This window comes from Neopsephotus bourkii, unplaced genomic scaffold (genome assembly GCF_033783945.1).
Source record: "Neopsephotus bourkii isolate Nb327-2 ecotype Australia unplaced genomic scaffold, CSIRO-AGI_Nbou_v1 NB_359, whole genome shotgun sequence".
NCBI classification, from domain to species: domain Eukaryota; kingdom Metazoa; phylum Chordata; class Aves; order Psittaciformes; family Psittacidae; genus Neopsephotus; species Neopsephotus bourkii.
The window spans coordinates 882,094-902,402 of NW_026900865.1; the positions used below are offsets into that span (position 1 = coordinate 882,094).

General features: G+C 45.3%; 1 protein-coding gene across 1 annotated transcript in view; it reads right to left on the reverse strand.

Moving 5' to 3' along the window:
* Positions 1-473, reverse strand: part of RASSF3 (Ras association domain family member 3) — a 54,694-nt gene extending 54,221 nt beyond the window's left edge. Inside the window, exon 1 of the mRNA XM_061348506.1 lies at positions 159-473. Coding sequence (XP_061204490.1) covers positions 159-287 — 129 coding nt within the window. The 5' untranslated portion in view covers positions 288-473. The remainder of the gene's footprint in view (positions 1-158) is intronic.
* Positions 474-20,309: the final 19,836 nt, after the last annotated feature.

The following is a 20,309-nucleotide window of genomic DNA, read 5'->3' on the forward strand; positions in this document are numbered from 1 at the left end:
TCCCGGCGCCCAGCGGCTCCTGCGGCCCTTCCCCGTGGGGGAGGGGGCGGCGGACACGTGGAGGCCGAGGCCGGAGGGAAGCGGCGCGGCCCGGCCCGGCCCGGCTGCAGCTGCCCCGCGGGGCAAGGCCGCCCCTCAGCCCGGCGCATTGCACTTACTTGCGGGTCGGCGCGGGTCTTGCCCGGCGGCCTCCTGAAGAAGGAGGTGCGGGCGGTGAAGAAGAACTCCTCGGACTCCTCCTCCTCTAGACTGCTGTAGCCACTGCTCATGCTGCTGGTCCAGGTCATCGGCAGCAACGGCGGCGGGTGCTGGTGCTGCTGGGGCCGGGCGGCGGAGAGCGCCGTCCCGGCCGCCACATGGAGCCCCGCCGCTGCCGCTCCTCGCCCAGCGCCGCCGGGTCTAGGGCACAGGAGGAGGAGCCATCACTCCAACAAACCCGCGCCCGCCCTCCGCTCCCTTCCTGCCGCACAAGTTTCCGCGCTCAGCCCCGCTCCGAGCCCCGCCCGCCCCGGCAGCAGGTGAGGGGCGGGGACGGCCGCTTCCCGCCCCCGGGCCCCAAACACCGGCCCGGCCCGGCTCGGCCCGGCCCGGTCGGGGGAGGCGGGAGGGCGGCCACGCAGGGGGGGTCTGAGGCCCCGTCCCGCCGGGGTTGCGCTGCTGGTAGCTCGGCTCCCCCTCCTTGCTTACAAGCAGCGAGGCAGGTGAGGGAGGGCTTGCTAAAGAAGTTCCCAAACTTTCGCCCAATAGTTATCCGATTTCACCTTCCTGTGCGCCCGCAAGAACGAAGTCATTAATAAATGAGCAATAGCAAACTAACTGCAAGCCTTTCCCGAGCTGTTCTCCTAGTGATCTCTGAATTTAAGCTTTGCAAGCACTACCAGACCCAACCGTGCTGAGCAGGAAAGACTTTCGAGGTCTCGCAGCTGCTGTGGGTGGCTGGCATTGGCCTCTCGCACGATCAGGCCCACAGAATGTTACCAAGTCGCTGGAATTCATGGCCCCAGGATGTAGCAAGGAGTGAGGCTTGTGAAGACTCGGCAGAGATTAGATATGTGTATAGATAGCGAGGATATCCAAGGCTGCAACTGGGAAACATATTTAAAAGCACAAAAGTTCTGATAACATGCAGGGCGTACATCAAACTCATCGTTAATGGGGGAAATTATAGACAATGCCTGAAGGCCAAGTTGCTCTGTAATTACCTGCTTCAGAGTTTCTCATGTCTTCCTTTAATTTATCTAGGGCTGGTCACTGTCACCGACAGGATACTGGGTTTAAGGTACGGCTTCCTAAGGCTACGCAGCTGCCCAAAAAAGCAGGCTTGCCTTTCCTGCTTGCCCTCAGCCCGGCGTTCCTGCTGTCCCCAGTGCCACCAGTGGTCCCACGGGGGGAAGTGAGTCACATCAGTCACTCATTGCGGCAGCAAACCCCCGGAGGTGGGGCTGTGCGGATCAGGAAGGAGGGCAGGCTACACCTTTCAGCCTTAGATAAAACAGATTTGAAGCTGTGTGTTTACCAAGCTGCAGTCTAAGCCAGTACATCAGTTCACATGGTCTCAGTACTTAGCCATAGATGTATCTGGACACCAGCAGCTAACGTCTCCTTTATCTCTTCCCGGTCCCCAACGTGCTGCCCCCATACAAACTCATCTTCCATGTGCAGCCATTCCTAGCCCCTCACTCGAGCAGGATCTGGGTCTGCTTCTGCCAGACTGGTGCACTGCCTGCACCAATATGCTGTATGTATTGATAAAGTCACCTCAACACCAGCAGAACAACTCACACCAAGAACTTAATCCAGTGCACCAGTTCGGGAGGGAGGTGTTAAATCCTTACTTTCCTACCAGTGCTGATTCTTGATGAATGACCAGATTTTTTCTGTGGAGTTTGGCATCTGGCAGATTAGAAGGTTGCATAGCTTTTAAAAACAAATAATTGAGTCCAGCAGCATAGATGTGAATGTGTCAGACCTTGAGCCTACTTGTTGGCAATGTAAAGCCCCGTGGTATTCGAGATAGCGTTAATGCCAAGATACTTGAATGCAACTAAAACATATCAAAATGCTTGCTTTAGACAAATGAGCTTTGTGTTACCTGGCTCACCAAGACCAGCCCCATGCCGAAAAGAAGTCCCACCAGAGATCTGCTGGGCTTGCCTCTGAACCTGTCCAAGACCCAGTAAACTCAGATACAAAGCTTTTGGCCATGATCACAATTAAGGTGAAGGATTTTAAGTGACTCAGTTGCAAGTCCTGGGCTCGAGTTTATATGTTCTGTGGCAGCAGGGCATGGCATTCACCTTCTCTGTGATTTACAGTATTATTTTATACTGTTGCAACAAAGAATGATGGACAAAATATATCTAAGTTCTTTGTGACCTATCTTCCAACATGAGTTCACTCAGCTCTAGTTCTGGTTTTAAGCCTATTAATTTTGACAATGATTATTTTTTTCCTTGATTTTTAATTTTTGACAGTTATTTTTTACTTTCATGGGTTTTTTTCAGATGTGACCCTGAATCAAACAATTCCCAGTCTCAAACGGATGCAATGCATTTCAATTTTGTTTTGCTTGGTGCTTGCAAATAACATATCCAAATCTTATCAAGTATTTTGCAAGGCTGATACTTAAAGATGAATTGGTGTACCTGTGGATTTTACTTTTACCAGATTATATTCATATCTTTAAGGCCTCTGTCCCCAGACAAGTACTTTCCTGCCTTCTCAAATTAACTTCTTAACTTTACCTTAACTTACCTTGTCTTTGTTTACTTAACAAAGACAGCCATGTCTCAAGATAAAGTTAGCAATAAGCTTTCTGAAAGCATACATGTTCTTAAGGAGAATTATTGAAGCATTAGGTAAAAATAGTGAAGTTAAAAGCCAAGGAATGTGGCACAATAGAGAGATTTTAAACCTAGAAAAGCACTGTGAGGCTCCAAATCAGTCCTTCCAAGAAATAATTCAGTCCAGTGAGAAATCAAGCTGGCAGTCAGTTATCACAGGATCACACGGCCAACTGGTAAGAAGAGTGAGCTGCTGGGGTTTTCATAAATGAATAATAAAGTTTGGGTAGCAAGACATACAAGTGCACCTGGGAAGAAAAGGAAAATAAGCTCTTTTATTAAAGCTTGCTGATACAGATGGCATTTCAGGATATTTTTTAACTGTAGCCCATTCCAGCTAGTTAAAAGTGGTAACTCACGTAACACAACCAAAAATAGTAATGGGCACCCTGTGTTCCAAAGCAAGAGTCTCAGGAATAAAATGTTGATATAAAGCAATCAGAGGCAAAGATACCCTGTGTGATATCCAGTTATGTCTTGTGTAAGGAAGGAAACAATATTTTAAATCACTGTTACATTCAAGGATAAAATTCAGCTTTAAATCACGTTGTGGTTTTGGAGAATCTGCTCAGAGAAATGAAACATCATATATAGCTTCCAGAAAAGTGGGAATGAAAGCTGGACTTCCTAAATGGCAAAACAGGTGTGAATAATTTTATGAATCTGGCAAGGATTAGGACTTTCAAGTACCATAACTGAAATAACCCTCAGAACCAGACATCAAATTGCATGAATGTGGAATGCTTCACAAGCTCCTGCAGCTTCATTTGTTTATTTGTATTAAAATACCACTTCACTGAAGTGATCACAATACCACAGGAAAGCATGGTTGAATAGGATTACAAGGGGCAACTCAGGAAATTCATCCCCGGCTCTGAAGAAGAACCAAGGGCTTGAAACCATCCCTAACAGACTTCCAGCTAATCCATTTTTGAAACACAGTACGGTAGTCTAGTATCTCCCTTAAAGGTCATTTCTTCCAGTGTTTAAGCTGTTTATTGACTTTAAAAGTTTTTCTTAATACCCCATTTTAAATCATTAACCTTGCCCATTTGCTTTTTAGCAAAAGAAAGAGAACAGTTTATCTAGCAACCTTTTGAGTATTTGAGGACTCTTTTTGTTCCCCCCATTCTTTTCTTCCCAGACTAAACAAAGGGACAACTGATAAAACATCCTATAGCGTTTACATTAACTCCATCGGGAACTGCATGATGTTTACGTGTTTCTAAAACATCCCCTCTGCCTGCTGACATAGAAACTGGGAGGACTCATTAAAACGGGAAAGCTACTAAACATTCACTCAGCCAGCAACGCTGCTTTGAGCCCCTGGACCAAGATGCTCGCTTCTGCACACAAGCCTTGGTCTTTTCTCCAGCTTTTTACCAGACCACATCAAAAGGCACTGGATCAAAGGAGCAGGAGAGCTAAAGCAGGATAGGGCACGGGCTCAGAGAGTCCTGTAGCATTTAAGACTATATTTCTATTAAAATAAACACAGTAATGGGGACTAAACATCCTTCACCCCTCTAAACCTGCATTAGTATCCGCCCCAGTTTCACCAGTGTTTTGTAGGAAGAGCTTCATTAACGACCCTAGCAATATTTAGAATTATAATTACTATCAATTTGCAAGATGCCCCCAGCCCCTGTCTACTTCAGGAACCCTTTTGGTCACTTCTGGGGCCCTGTGGGCCTCTTTCTCCCTTTCATTTTCTGCCTTCACATGTCTTTGCAAGCCCTGGCCCTCATCCTGTAAAGGCTTGACCATGGACATAGCTTTAGTGATGATTGGTCCCTATGGGACATACTGAATCTTAAGATATGCTTAGAAATCCAAAAGGATTACTACCTAACAGCATGTTGGATTTGGCTTCTTTGTAATATGTTTACAGGAAATATAATTATTCCATGATGTTTGTTATGTAAATTATAGCTATATAGCAAAGATTACCCAAAAACAAGTCACAGAGGAAGAAAGCTAGTTTGTAACAGGCTACCCCTTTAAAATCAGAATAAATAATTTAGAAATAGAGTGAGTTTATTTTTTTCTACATTCCAGCTGAAAACGGTGGTAATTGCAAACGATCAAAGCAAAGCAATCAAGTTGAAATACAACCCACACAGAGCATCCACTCAGGCCTGTAGTTTCCTTACCTCAGTAAACTTTCTGTTTACTCATTTCTCCCATTTGTCTTGAATTAATAGCTCAGGCCTGTTTAGTACCACTGGCAGCAATGACAATTACCCTTCGAGTCATACTCAGCGACTTGTTAATTCAAACAGGCACATGAGTGCAGACTGAGAACAAACAGGAGCCAGCTAAACAGCCTCTCTCCATCTCCTGATGAAGAAATGCTGTGGCGACACGTACTCGCTATGGCAGATACAACCTTAGACGGCACTGTCAGAAACCCTTTTCTGGTTCCTAAAATTCTTAATTTTGCCCAGACCTTAACCCCCTTGGTACAATTCCTTCATCCAAAATCCTCAAAATACAAGGGAAACCTGGAAACTAAAACCAACCCATGTAATTGCTTTCTTACTCTAATGTTCCCACATTTGCAGGCATGCACCAAATCTGCGGTCCTCATCTGCTATACTTGGACCGCTCAGAAGATACCAGAACTCAGAGCGAGTTCACCTCCCCCATCCCAGCTAGGGGCTGTGCTTGGAGCAGTCAGACCTATATTATTTTGATGGGGATGGAACGAGGCGATTGCACTTGTCTCCTTTTTTACAATGCTGCGAATGTGCCCATCTACCCACATCCACAGTCTTAGTGAAATCAATATTGTTACTTCTGTTTTAAATATGCATCCACTTAGGAGGACTGGGGACTTTAGCTTGGTTGCTACCTAAAGGTATAAGCATAAAACTATACTTTCCTGACAGTTTTGGGATTGTCCTCACCCTCAGGTTAGGCAGTTTCCCCAAATATTCAAGAAATACCCCTTTTTATTTCAAAAAGATGTGAGTAACATCGATTGAGCTTAGCAAAATGTCTCAAGATTGGCCAGTGTAAGACTGCAACCTTCACTAAGGAAGTACTTCTTGCAGTTTGAAGACACTGCCATGAGGTCTGGCCTTTTCATGTGTGCAAGCACCAACCTTCACACATCCTGCATCCCCAAAACCCATCGGGACTGACAGAAAGACTCCCACTGCCTTTGAAAACATTTTGATGAGGCTCATAAAGCAATTCGCTGGTGTACTTGTGCGCATTTTTTCTGTCAGGTTATTTGCATCCCAGTTAGGCAGAAGTATTCTCCAAACCAGACACATTTGATGGTAGTTTTCTCTTCTTCCTCTCCTGTTGACTAAAACCAGCATTATTAAGCAAGTACTTTCTTGTCACAGATGTGAAAAGGTAGATTTTCTAATACACACGATGAACAAATATTTCTTATGTCTGTCATACATTCAGTCACAGGGTTTCAGAGTGCTGTGCAAATGTACCACGGTGAGTCTTGCCCTGACCTTCACTCTCATTTTAAGGGCTGGATTTCTGTGGCACAGACAGATCAGTGGATGTGCCAGTAGTAGTAAGAGTTCAAAGCTGAAAACCATGTTGCAAATGGCAATCTGTTCCCTGCAGCAATGGCCTTTTTAGCTTATGCTGTAGCCAACCCTAACAATGTCAGGTCACAAGTCTGTCAGCACCCAGAAGTAGCCCAGATGCCCCAATTCAGGTGAAGAATTCATCCTTACTCACACAGTCCCACTGATGTGAACAGTCAGACACAAGTATAAGCTAAGGCTGGTGTAAGGGAAGCTCAAAGGCCTGGGAGCGCTGTCATGTAGTTCTCTGTGAGCACCCATGCATTGCCAGGGGAAGCAGAAATGCTACTAGATGAGAAAATATAATCTTAAGGAAATATTCTATAATAAAGTGTACAGAAAACAGACATTCTTCTACTTTGTGTTCCTAATTGCTAACAGTATGTAAAAATACTCCGGGCAGTAAAATTAACTAGGACCTTCTGTTTCAAGTATAGAAACCACAACTGTGGAAGCTCAGCATGCTTTGTGGATACCACGAAAATGTGAGCCCTAATGCACTGTAGCTGCAATCTGATTCCCAGCATCTGTCCTCAAACTGGTGAATTGGTGGGGGAAGGGACCTTCTGGTCAGGGAATCATGTCCCCATTGTTATTTCCCAGACAAAGAACAAGAAATTGTCCTGTCAGATTGTACAAGATGACATTTTGCTCTGTCTGATTGTGATAGATACGTAGAAACTCCCTAAAAACTGCCTGCACAAGTTTAGGACTTTCTAGTAAATCATCTTGGCAACAGCCCGTGAAGACAAGCATCCTAGGAAGACAGTGCTGTTCGACAGGACAACAGATCTGACAGCTTGTTGCTGAAATGCCTAATCCATCCACTCCACCCTTAGCTGGAAAAACCTGGCCTCGAACACAGTGCCCTATGCCTGCTGAGCCAGCTGAGCCAGCCAGCAGCCGGGCAGCCCTGCTTGCGTGTCTCTGCCTGCCCACTGGCTCCACAGGCTTGCAACCCCAGCAGGAAACAGAGGAGCTGCCAGCTGTTAATGCAAGGTAATTCACGTTTCCCCCCCTCCCAGTACTTCTGCAGTGCTGCACAAGATGAACATCATTCACATTTCCAGTGGGATGGGACCACCTTTGAAAATTCTGCCCTGAATCAGGATTTCTTTTCATATTGAGTCCATGCCCCAAGGCCCAAGAGCTTCCTGATTCCCACTTTTGCTGTCATGCTCTTCCTCCCTCACTGCGAGAGCACTGGTGCAGAGGGAGGAAGTTTAAAGAAGAGACAGGATTGTAGGGAGTGGGAAAAAGCTGAAGTGAGAAATAGGCAAAACTGAAGAAAACAAACAAAAAAAGGTAGTATTTTGAAATAACAATCAGAATTTTCTCTCCAGAATTCCTGCAAATCCCAAAACAAATAGCCAGGGAAATTTCTGGGTGGAAGAAGAGCATGTGTCTAGGAAAGCTGAGATACATGCTTCTAATTTTGAAGGAATATTTAGAGAAAAATATACTGAAAAACTAGAAAGGAAAATGATGGGAAAAGTACTCTAGTTGAAAGGGCAGGTAAAGAAAGCATAAGTAGCAAGGCTGAGAAGATACCGGAGAACTGGAAAAGAAGAAACAGAAAATACAGTGGTGCCTTTTTTGTTCCAAAATTGAGGAATGGCATACACACAGCATCTCAGGTCTTCAGTTTATGAGATTCAGTCTCGTGGCTTCACCTATGGAGGGAAGAGGAAAGGAGGAGAGGAGATGCCTTACAACAATGAAAAGTTGGGCAGAGCTGCAAACCACATGGACTGTAGCCTTGTGAGAGACATCCTGCTTTAATATGGTCCTTGCTCTTCTCTGCCTACATTTTCTTCATCAGATGTTGTGACAGCACTTTGTGGGGGGGAAGAGATGACAAGAGGGGAGCAAAATAACATTTGCACTTAGATGCAGGAGGAGCACCATCTAACCCGAGGGAAAAGCTGTTTATACCTCTGCCTGCTGCCGTGTCTGGTCCTGCGATGAGTGAGGAGGTCAGGACCTGAGCCCTGGGCTGATGCAGGGAAGCTGATGTCACTTATTTTTATCTGTTTTATTAATGAAAAACCCCTGATGCTGTACAAAATAAAACACAAAGGGGGTATATTTGGGTCTTAGAGGCATGTGCTTGTAAGCTGGGAGATGCCTCTTTCATGACTGGCTGCCTCGAGCTTAACACATGCCCCCAACCCTGCATGCAGGGCATGACCAAGACCCTTGTTACTTCTCTAGCCTGCAGCATGGGTCAGACAAGGGTCAGTATTTCAGTCGCAATGGAAACTGCAAATCTGGCATTTTATATGCTTATGTCATAGAATTATAGAATAGCTAGGGTTGGAAAGGACCTTAACATCATCCAGTTCCAACCCCCCTGCCATGGGCAGGGACATCTCACACTAAACCATCTCACCCATGGCTCTGTCCAACCTGGCCTTGAACACTGCCAGGGATGGAGCATTCACAACCTCCCTGGGCAACCCATTCCAGTGCCTCACCACCCTCACAGGAAAGAATTTCCTCCTTATATCCAATCTAAACTTCCCCTGTTTAAGTTTTAACCCATTACCCCTTGTCCTATCAGTACAGTCCCTAATGAAGAGTCCATCCCCAGCATCCCTATAGGCCCCCTTCAGATACTGGAAGGCTGCTATGAGGTCTCCACGCAGCCTTCTCTTCTCCAGGCTGAACAGCCCCAACTTTCTCAGCCTATCTTCATACGGGAGGTGCTCCAATCCCCTGATCATCCTCGTGGCCCTCCTCTGCACTTGTTCCAACAGTTCCATGTCCTTTTTATGTTGAGGACACCAGAACTGTACACAATACTCCAAGTGAGGTCTCACGAGAGCAGAATAAAGGGGCAGGATCACCTCCTTTGACCTGCTGGTCACACTCCTTTTGATGCAGCCCAGGATACGGTTGGCTTTCTGGGCTGCAAACGCACACTGAAGCCGGTTCATGTTCATTTTCCCATCAACCAGCACCCCCAAGTCCTTCTCTGCAGGGCTGCTCTGAATCTCTTCTCTGCCCAGCCTGTAGCTGTGTCTATTTGTTATAGAGAGCCTTTTATACAAAACATGTATATATGACCTAGTATTTACAGGACTTGGACCTACACTCCTAAATAATACAGCTTCCCAGCTTGGTCCCAGGGTCTGGTGCTGTGATAATCTTACTCTACATGTTCGTTCATTTGTGGGCCCTCTTTTACAGCAAATCAGTGCGTTTCCTTCAAAACAAACCTCATAAATGCTTCCAGGGGTAAACAGCACAAGAAATTACACCATCCTGCAGTGTGGTCTCCCCAGCTCCATCCTCTTACACCATCCCAGCCAGCATCGCCCCCTCAGCCTCCCTCACATTTTCCAGGCAATTTGAACCCATAAAACATGCACACCATATCTTGAGTCCATGCGTATGGGGGTATAGGAAACAGCCTGCTCTGAGAAATGGGGACCTGAGCTGCTTTGCACTACCTGCTTGAAGCCAAGGGTTGGGTTACTCCCAAGGGTCACACAGGGTTGGAGGCCTTTGACCACAGATACCAATAGTCATGCCTGGCTCAGAGGCTGTGCTTCATCCCCTCATTATTTCTCAGTCTTAACTTTCAAAGCAAAATATTTAATTTATATATTGCTTATGTTTGCATTGCTTCTAATTTTAATGTTTCTAAACTCCTTTTCTAATATCAGACAAAAAACCCTAAACCTATTTTAGTAAGCTTGCTTGATTTGAGGAGGATCTGAGATCGTTACGCTGCTGACATCTGGACAGACAAGTGATGGAAGAACGTGTAAAAATAGGTTTTACACTGCAGAGCTTTCAATATGAAATTCTGCCAATTGCAGGACATAGTAAATTGTACAGAGATCCTACAGAAGCAACATCTCTGGTATTTTCCCACCACAGCAATATCCAAACTCCGATGCCATGGATGTAGATTTATTTTTTAAGGCTTTATAAGCTTCTGGAAACTGAAACAGTTGTAAACTAAACAAGAGTTCTATGAAATCACTTGTAATTGCTATCCAACCCGTTTTCTTCAGCCACGGCCACAGACTCACTGCACAGAAGCACTATTTATGTGCCGCTGTTTGAGAAGGCAGGGGGGTTTAAGGCAGGCATGTGCACAGAGGCGTTACACAAGAAGAATCCGTATTTGAGCCCTGCCTCTCCAGCATGACTTATGCCTTACGAAAACTTGGTCAAAACTCCCAGAAAATGGTATATCCTTAGGAGAAGCTGGGGGAAGGGAAGCAGAGGAGGTGAAGCAGATGTGTCTAACACAGGCTGTTTTACAAGCTATGACTCCAGCGTTCGGAATCAAGCATGTGCTATATTTTCTACTTGAAAGCTGACTGCCACTTCAAATGAAAATGGTTTTGTATGTGCTGCACCATAAAATTACACAGACACAGAGGTCCACGCTAACTAGCTGTTTACCTCTATGCTTTTACCGCAGCACATAAGTTATAATCGGAGGAAGGAAACTCCTAGGAGATCTGAAGGCTTTAATTGTTTCAGCGTGCAGATGGTTTGCATTACAGCAAATTGACACAGCTCAAGGTCAATTCATAGTTCAGCAATAGCTGCTTCAGCAAGTGAGTTTAGTTTGTTTCCCACCTCTTCTGGGGAAGGTTTAACGGCTTTGTTACTTATTTTATAGGTATTCCAAGGCTTAAGAAACAGCACAACAGGTGAAACTGGAGGAGTCTAGGTTGCCACCACCATTTCCTTCATGTCTGGTACTAAGCAATTTTTAGAGCAGCTAAATATAGCTGTTTTCCTACAACATTTGAACACTTTGTTTCAACACGTTCTCTTTTCCATCACCAACAGAAACCCACTCTCTTACAGGCTCACAAGGACATCTTCCGCAGCTCAGATGTTCTTTGCTATGTTGAGATGTGCCACACAACCTCCGCATCTAGAGACTGACGTCTGACACAAGTAGTTACTCTTGCCCTCGCCTATCCATCTGAACCTCTCCCACAGGTTCCTGGTCCTTTTGCACAGGCGGCTCAGCTGTCGGTGAAGCAGCTGCTGAACTGCCTCAGTTTAGGGCTAAGACAGTTAAGACAAACTGGAACTAATTTGGGGTGGTTTTTTGTTGTTTTTTAATAGCACCAGGCTGAAATGTGCCACAGTGCAGCAGCAGCTGCTCCATCAGCTGAGCCACCCCTCTGGGTGAAATGGAGATCCCCAAGAGGAAAACAGGCTGGGCACCAGGGAGGTGGGGAGCTCCTGTACCAGGTAAAGTGTCGCTGGTCAGAGACTGGAAAGCTCAGTGTATGAGAGGAACAGAGTACTCTGGGGCACAAAGCAGCAGACAGCGTGAGCCACAAACACTTCCTTTTGTGCCATAAACCAATTGGATCCCAGGTCTGCTCAGGTAGCTTCCATTACAAAGGCAATCCCACTACCACCAACTGTCAAAATACTGCATCCAGCAAGACCAGTGCATGGGTTTTGTTTTAAAAGGGATGGTCTTTGTTCTTCACACATTTTCTTTGAGTCCTACTGATCAGTGCTTATTCCCATCATTTACCCTCTGCCCCTTGTACCACAGGCACAATAGCAGACCCACACCGAATCATGGTGCAGCACCTTGTCTTCCTGCCTGCACTCACTGTCTGGAGCACCAGAGATGTAGGGAAACCATAGCAACACGTTGCCAAAGAGAGGTTATGTTCCTGTGAGCCAACAGATGTACAGATGTGTCCGTGCGTCCATATGTTCAGGTAATTTAACACTGCGGGTGCTCCTCCCTTCCCTTGACACGCAACCAAATTAGCAGAGTCTCAGGGTAATTGAAGTGGTTTGTACCTCAAGGTCAGAAAGCAATGAGTGAACTTGCAGGCTACTTGCAGACCTTAAAATGTGTCAGAGATGTCACTGAATGTACCACAGCAGAACAACGCTAAAATGTATGCATTAGGCCATCTACTTTCATTTTGTTTGGGCCTGAAAGCATTTTTAAAGACTATCTGTTTCAAAGACCTGTTTTTAAGTTAACTTAGGAAAACTCTGCACAGCTTTCTTACAAAGAGGTCTGTGAGGATCTGGAACAGAGGCACACGAGCACTGTGAGCAGTACCTAAGAAGCAATCTCCTCCATGCTGTGCTCAGCAGCCCTCGATGTTGCCTTAACATCTGCTTCAGCATCTGCTCTTATGGGAGGATCTGCCCCTATGTGCTTTGCTGCTTTCAAAGGCCTGCCTGCTCTTGCTCAGCCCAGCTAGCAGCGTTCATCACCGCTCTGCAGTCGGGCTGATACCCTTACAAGGAAACTTGACAATTTACCCACCTCCCCTGTGGGAATCCATTCACCGCTGCGAATCCATAATCCACCTTTACCAGGTCCATTTAAGACAACCTGGGGAGGCAAAAGGCTGCCTGAGCTTTAGGTCTAATTCTTCACTTAGATAATAAGCTAAGGGGCATTTACAGGACAGTGTGTGAAGTTTGTCTAGCTCCTAACTTGGACAAGAGGCTGCAGGCATCTGGGCCAGGAGGCATGCGGCTGCCAAAACGAAGCAGGCAGCTGGAAGCAGAGCAAACAGCCTCCTGCAGCCCTGCCAACAGATTCTGCAGATCAGCTATTGAAATGATTTCAAATTTCAAATGCAGCCTTTTCCAAAAGACCTTATTAAAAGTGTTTGTAAAGAAGGGGCTGGTCTCAGAAGAAAGCAGTTTCCTAAAGAATCCATTTCCTTACTCAAACACCAGAAAAGTGGAAGGGTTTCCTAAAACTGGCACTGAGGGCATATCTGTGACATGGAGATAATTACTGGAAGTAACTGGTGAAACTGCCAAATCTGACTGCAGTAGAACTGGCAGAAATATTTTCCTTCCTAATCACAGCCAAACCCCACAGGTGACTGAAAAGAAACGAAAGTGTGGGGAAGAGTGTGGAATGACCAGGAAGGACTGCTCTTACGCACAGTGCTTTAGCACAGTCTAGAGGGCTTGTCTATGAAATGCTGCCAACCAATGGAGCACAGCAAACTCATCTTAAAATTCAGGTAGCCTGGGGGTGGGTGGGATGGAGGCACAAACACTTCCCTTCATCAGAGCTCCGTGTCTGGTAACCTCTTTTTCTGGCTTGGGATGAAGGGCAGTTCCTCTGTGACACACTGTGCTGACTGCCCAGCAGGCAATCACAGTCCAAAGAAGGCTCAAAACTGCAGTTTCAGGACACTTCAAAGAAAAAAAGAAGATGGTTAATAAGTGTTTACAAACTGTTAATGAAACTGGATCTGCTGTGGCAAAACTCTGGACCCCACATCTCCTTTTTCATTGTCTAACTAAAGTAATGATTCTCAAACCCAAGAGTGGGGCTGCCCTGGGAGGTCCAGACTGCATGATGGGAGACAGGGAGAGACAAGAATAAAAAAATCCAGATGGCTTGTGTCAGCCCCTCTTGTCCCTTTCCTGTTTCTCTCTTCCTCTACCAGTGAAGGTCTCTCCTCTCTCCAGCCCCACCATGGGGGACACGCACGTGTGATGAGTGTGCAGGGCAGAAGGACCTGGCAACAAGGGGTTGAAGCCCAGTGGCTCTGGGGGTTGCAGGTTGATGCGGGGGAAGCTGTGAGGGCTGTGCAGCCCAGCACAGCTTGGGAGGCCTGAGAGATGATGGGAGATAAAGTACAGGATCCCAAAAAGATGCTTCAGGCAAAGGAGAGGACCCCTGACCTATCCCCAGAGAGTAATGTCAAGGACACTCCTCAAACAGACAGCAGCTGCCTAACTGCAGCTGCAAATATGGATCCTAGGTATTTCCAAACCACGTATTTCTTGTATTCATTCACTCCAATAAATCATTCCTGTCTCTAGCTATATCTGTTAATTGTGGGGGGAAAAAACATAAAGAACTTAGTAAAATCACAGTTCACAAATGCAGCTGCCAGAGATTTTACTCCATCCACTCTCTCATACAGAGTCACCACTGTATTTATCCTATCTACCGTATCTGCAATCTTCAATTTTAAGACTTTGCCCTGACTCTCCCTCCCCAGATTATGGGTTCTTTAACAAATTCAGGAATATCCATAGAAGTCATGGGTAAAAGATAAAGAAGAAACAATCAAGCTCTCAGAATGTAACTGTGCCACGTGGTGCATTTATTCACCCACGCTGGTTTGCAAGAAAGAGCTCACCCTCAGTGCGACCATGAGCAGCAGATGGGTAAGAAACATTATTCACAACGTCAGTGTTTCCAAAACCTTCTACTTGTGACTCCCCAGACTAAGATGTATTTGAGGTAAAATGAAATAGCAGGTTTGCATACCATGGACACCTCCCTCCCACCCGACGAGGGAAGAAAAGAAAGCTGGAGGCGAAGGACTAAAAATTAAATCAGCACATCTGAAAGCCAAGGCCAAATTGACTTCCTGAAGGCCATATCTAATCAGTCATTAGCAGAGCAAGGACTGCAGATCTGGCTTCCTCAGTTCCAGTTTCACGCTCTAATTCCTACCTCCAACAAATTACTTTATAATAATCAGAAGACCTTACTGATTAGTCACATATGCAGATAAGGAAATCTTTCTTCAAGGTTACTGTAAAGGAAAATACTAGTCAGGATGGCAAAAGGAAGGTCGAGGGGAGAGGACAGTGCAAACGGAAAACTCAGAGTGGAGTATGGACTGAGCAATACTCCTCTAAACTCCAGTTTAGAATACCGGTAAATGCAAAAGTAGTGTTCAGCCTGGTCTTCCTTACCCAGACAATAATGTTGCAGAATTGTCTGATAAGATTCTTGTGATAGAAAAGCTTAGTGAAATCAAGGCACCATAATTTTATCCTGAAGTCAGGTAGGAGATGTCCACCCCAGGCAGGATGCACAGTGCTGACCTCATCCTGCTGCCCCATAGTAACTATCACCACTGCTTTGTTCTCACTTAGGACTGTAAAGCAAAATAATCAATGATGATATTTATCTTGCAGTAAACAAACACTCTGTCAGAGAAGACAAAGCCTTAAAAGCAGATTTGCCATAGCTACATACACGTTTGCAAGCAGTAGCAGAGAAAGAGATGAAGAAACGTAGGATATGATTTAGGCAAAGCAAATAATCGCATCCAGTTATCCAGCTGACTGCAGCACATCTGTAGGAAAAATACCCAATACTGGCATCTGCAGCTCTCCCCTGGCTCACAAGACTAGTTGTAATGTATGTGCTTGAAGATCTCTTGGGGTCCTGTAATGAAAATTTTCTTCTCAAACGTAAAAAGGAGATGATTTTTTCCATAGGGATTATCCAAGAAGGGCATGCAGAGACCAGCTGGGTTTATCTGCCTGGGGCACTGTCCGGCTTCCAAGTAGCATGGCTCCAGGATCATCTGGGCCAGGAGCTAACCCAAAACTCATCCTTAGAAGAGGCCTGTTTCTTGGTTAACAACCAGGTCACAGTGAAAGGTCCCAGTGAAAGGTGATCAAGATACAAAACTACCGCTGGATCAAGAATCTCACCTGGTATATTGTAACCATAGTGTAAGGTGCATATTTTGAATGAAGCAATAAAGGGGCTTTGTATCATTTTTTGACAGGATTGTTACATCCTTTGTGAAATAAACATCCATGGAAATGAAATAAAACAAAACCCCAAAGCAAACAAAACACCTGACCACCAGCATATTCTTCATAGAACAAACCAAATCTAAAAGCTTTGCTGGAATATTGGCTTTGTAGCTCTGTCTCTGCGTTCAGAACAACAAAACAGGCTTTTGTATCTGGGCAGCTTCTTTTGCTTGGCAGGAAAGGATTAGAAGGTCACAGGAACCAGAGGTGCAGGATCCCTACTGGGACCTGTGCTGCGGGAACAAAGGCTTACAATAGCTTAAATAAAAAGGAGAGAAGGAAACACAGCAGAGTGACGACTGCTTGAGATCTTCCACAAGTGTTACAAGAATCCAGTACCTGGGATCCTGGAAAATCCATCTACTGGGAAATCCACGTGTTCTGGAGTCCTGGGAAAGCCATCTGCTTCTTTACACTTTGGATAGGAACAAGAGGACTACTCCCTGGAAGCTGAACTAGAATTATTGTATTACCATCACTTTTAAATAACATATAACTGGTGACAGTTTCACTCTTCTGAGTAAGCATTAAAATTTACTGCAACACTGAATTTTTACATGCTTAGGCACACTATTTGCAGAGTAAATGGGGAACAGGTAAGTTCTTATCCACACTTCCTGCGGAGCAGACTGATGTGAGACTGCATACAAGAATAGAGCTTCACTGAAGAACAAATCCCTGCGAGAAGGGGAACCACCATGCAGCACACATGATGAGCTGGGGAGAAACTGAGTCATGCAAACAGGCAGGCTCCTCTGCACAGAGGAGGCTGGGGCGCAGCTTTCAGGCAATATTCCCAGAGGAAGCCATGAATCAGTAAGGAAAAACGCTACCTCCTGTTGTTTGATTCCTACTGAGAAACAAGGCTTTACATTCCTGCAAGACAAACAGAACTGCATCAGAGCAACACAGGGCTCTGTTCTCTACCTGTTCTCCTAACAGCTGTCTGTGGGGCTGCTGCTTGGCAGGCTCCTTGGATCAAAGACTGGGAACAAATATTTTCATGTCTCATATGAGTGGTATCCCTCAGGGATGGGTGTTGGGACCGGTCTTGTTGAACATCTTTGTCGCTGACATGGACAGTGGGATTGAGTGCGCCCTCAGCAGGTTTGCCGATGACACCAAGCTGTGTGGTTCGGTTGATACGCTGGAGGGAAGGAATGCCATCCAGAGGGACCTTGACATGCTTGTGAGGTGGGCTGATGCCAACCCCATGAAGTTTAACCCTGCCAAGTGCACCTGGATTGGAGCAATTCCAGGCACAGGTACAGGCTGGGCAGAGAAGAGATTCAGAGCAGCCCTGCGGAGAAGGATTTGGGGGTGCTGGTCGATGAGAAAACGAACATGAGCCGGCTTCAGTGTGCGCTTGCAGCCCAGAAAGCAACCGTATCCTGGGCTGCATCAAAAGGAGTGTGACCAGCAGGTCGAAGGAGGTGATCCTGCCCCTCTACTCTGCTCTCGTGAGACCTCACTTGGAGTACTGTGTGCAGTTCTGGTGTCCTCAACATAAAAAGGACATGGAACTGTTGGAACAAGTCCAGAGGAGGCCACGAGGATGATCAGGGGACTGGAGCACCTCCCATATGAAGATAGGCTGAGAAAATTGGGGCTGTTCAGCCTGGAGAAGGCTGCATGGAGACCTCATAGCAGCCTTCTGGTATCTGAAGGGGGCCTATAGGGATGCTGGGGATGGACTCTTCATTAGGGACTGTAGGGATAGAACAAGAGGTAATTGGTTAAAACTTAAACAGGGGAAGTTTAGATTGGATGTAAGGAGGAAATACTTTCCTGTTAGGGTGGTGAGGCACTGGAATGGATTACCCAAGGAAGCTGTGAATGCTCCCTCCCTAGCAGTGTTCAAGACCAGTTTGGACAGAGCCTTGGGTGATATGGTTTAGTGTGAGGTGTCCCTGCCCATGGCAAGGGGGTTGGAACTGGATGATCTTAAGGTCCTTTCCAGCCCTAACTTTTCTATGTTTCTATGATCTTCACCCAGCAATGTTATCATTGAAAATAATCTAAAACCACTCCCCACCTTCCTTCCCCACGGGGAAAGGTTTTGCATCAGGCCCTTCCTGCACTGAAAAGGCAGCAGCAATCTCTTCTCTGAGTATTTCCAACAGCTGCTAATGCTGTAAACCAACAAAAGAAGCCTCATACTGTAAAAAAAAACCCAAAACAAAAACAAAAAGAGAGACTGTGTGGAGCTCCAAGAATATTTTAGGCAATTGGGATGAGAAAATGGGATGTGAGTTCCACAACAGTCCTGACTTTCTTTTCTAATCAACTCTCACTGCTTATTATTTACTTAGGGCAGGCTTACATGGGGTGAATTAAGTAGTCTGCAATCATGTCACCAGCCCAGCTACCTTCCTGAGCATTCAAATGCAAAATAGAATTAGCCTCATGAACAAGCACACTAGAAAGTGCTTGAGATTAAATATTTCTTTAGACTCTTGTTCTACTTGAAAACCAGTCACCCCTGTGGATTAACAGTTTAGCACAGGCCTGACGTGGCTGCTGGTAATTCCATTCATAGTGACGTATTTTATGGATACAAAATAAATAATCAGCAAGCCTGTGAAGGGGGAATGAAAGCCATTGACACCCTGTTTAGCAGCCTGTCTCTAACAGAAAGGTGTAGTTGTCCATCTGTCATCTATGGCACATGGACTTTTGGGAAAGCTCAGTGCTAGGATTGCATCGGGACAGACTTGCAGGGTCCAGCATTCACCCCTCACTGAGCAGCTTCCCAGCCAGTGCTCATTTTCTTTGCATGCTTTGAGGGCTAAGTAAGGCTCTCAAGACATTATCATAGTGATTTATCAACCAGTAACTGTGCAGCTTTCATGTACAATCATAATCTACAACGTACAACAGCAAAATATCCCCCGTTAAGCATGCACATTTTGATGCAGGCAGCCCACATTGCTTCACCTACACAACCCTCATCAAAACCAGATCACTATCCTCATCTGCATGTTGAAAATCTGCCCTAAAGATAAGAAACAAACTGTGTTGTGATCTCTGCTGCAAACTATCACAATCCCACCCATCAAGATCCTGGCTTGTTGCTCCCCACCTCTTACATCAGTGTGCTGCTACATCACCCTATATAAATTATACAACACATAAAACTTGATGTTTTAGAGGATCAGTTCTCCTTGAACATCTCCAACACAACAAGTCAGTGCTATTTGGGTATCTGAGAACCACCTGGAAACCACAGGACATGCAAGCCTGTATTACTTGTATTACGTTAGTAATGTGATCATCCGTGCTCTGCCAAGCCTGTGAGATACTGGGAAGATAGAAATAACTTTGAATTAGGAAGAAATGTGCCACAATAAAAAAAAAAATGCAGTTTGTATTTTACATCCTACATGTGGCACAACACTGACAGCAGAACTTGAAAGGACTGTGGGAAAATGTGTGTGGTAAGTATGGTCTGTGTTAGAAATAAATGGTGGGAGAAGAACATTGATCCTATAATGACAGCTGACAAAACAGCAGGTGGAAGTGGGCCACGTTACTAAGGAAACGTGCATCATTTTCTAGGGATACTATACAAACCTCTTGAATGTGAAGACATGTAACTGTGCACAAATCGAAAGTGCACTTCAAATGTTCGCCTCATCTAATAGCAGTGTTTTCCTGTAATCTGAAGCCTTGTCTGGTTCTTCTACGTAACTGGAAAATCAGAGCTGTCTGATGGGAGTTGATCTGGTTGCTAAACAACCAGTAATTGATCTCTGGGCTAAAGCAGTGTTCTTTAAGCAGTGATCTCGCTACCTTTCTGTTTGAAAGGTCGGGCCTGCATATTATCCAAGTATGTTCAATGGAAAAAACCCCAAGAACCTCAGCTTAAGAAAAAAGTCTAAAGATAGATTGACTGATCAAAACCTGTGATTTTTAAGTAACGTTTAAAAACCATACTGGTGTAACAACACGACTGTGATTGCTTCTATGGGCTGGAAATTCCCACCAGGTGCCAACAAGCTGAAATCCACTCTGTTAGGTGTACTAATTTTTGTATTATGCTATTGGATGGATTATGATACAGGTCCCCTCACCACACACCTCATCCAGTCTTTATTTATTGGGCTTTAAGATCCACTTTTAATTTAAGAAGTGCTCCTTCTTTAAATGTGTCTTTTGGATTTGCAATATTCAGCTGCTGCCTCGGTAGTCTAGACAAGACTATTCCATGATGCCTACAGCCGAGAATACTGAAGAGGTCCAAGTATCTGATGTAGCAAATTAAACTGCTTAAAAATGTCACAATTCATTTCTAATTTAAAGATCTTCAGTCAGTACTGTCAAAGCCCACTTTAACAATACCCCTGTG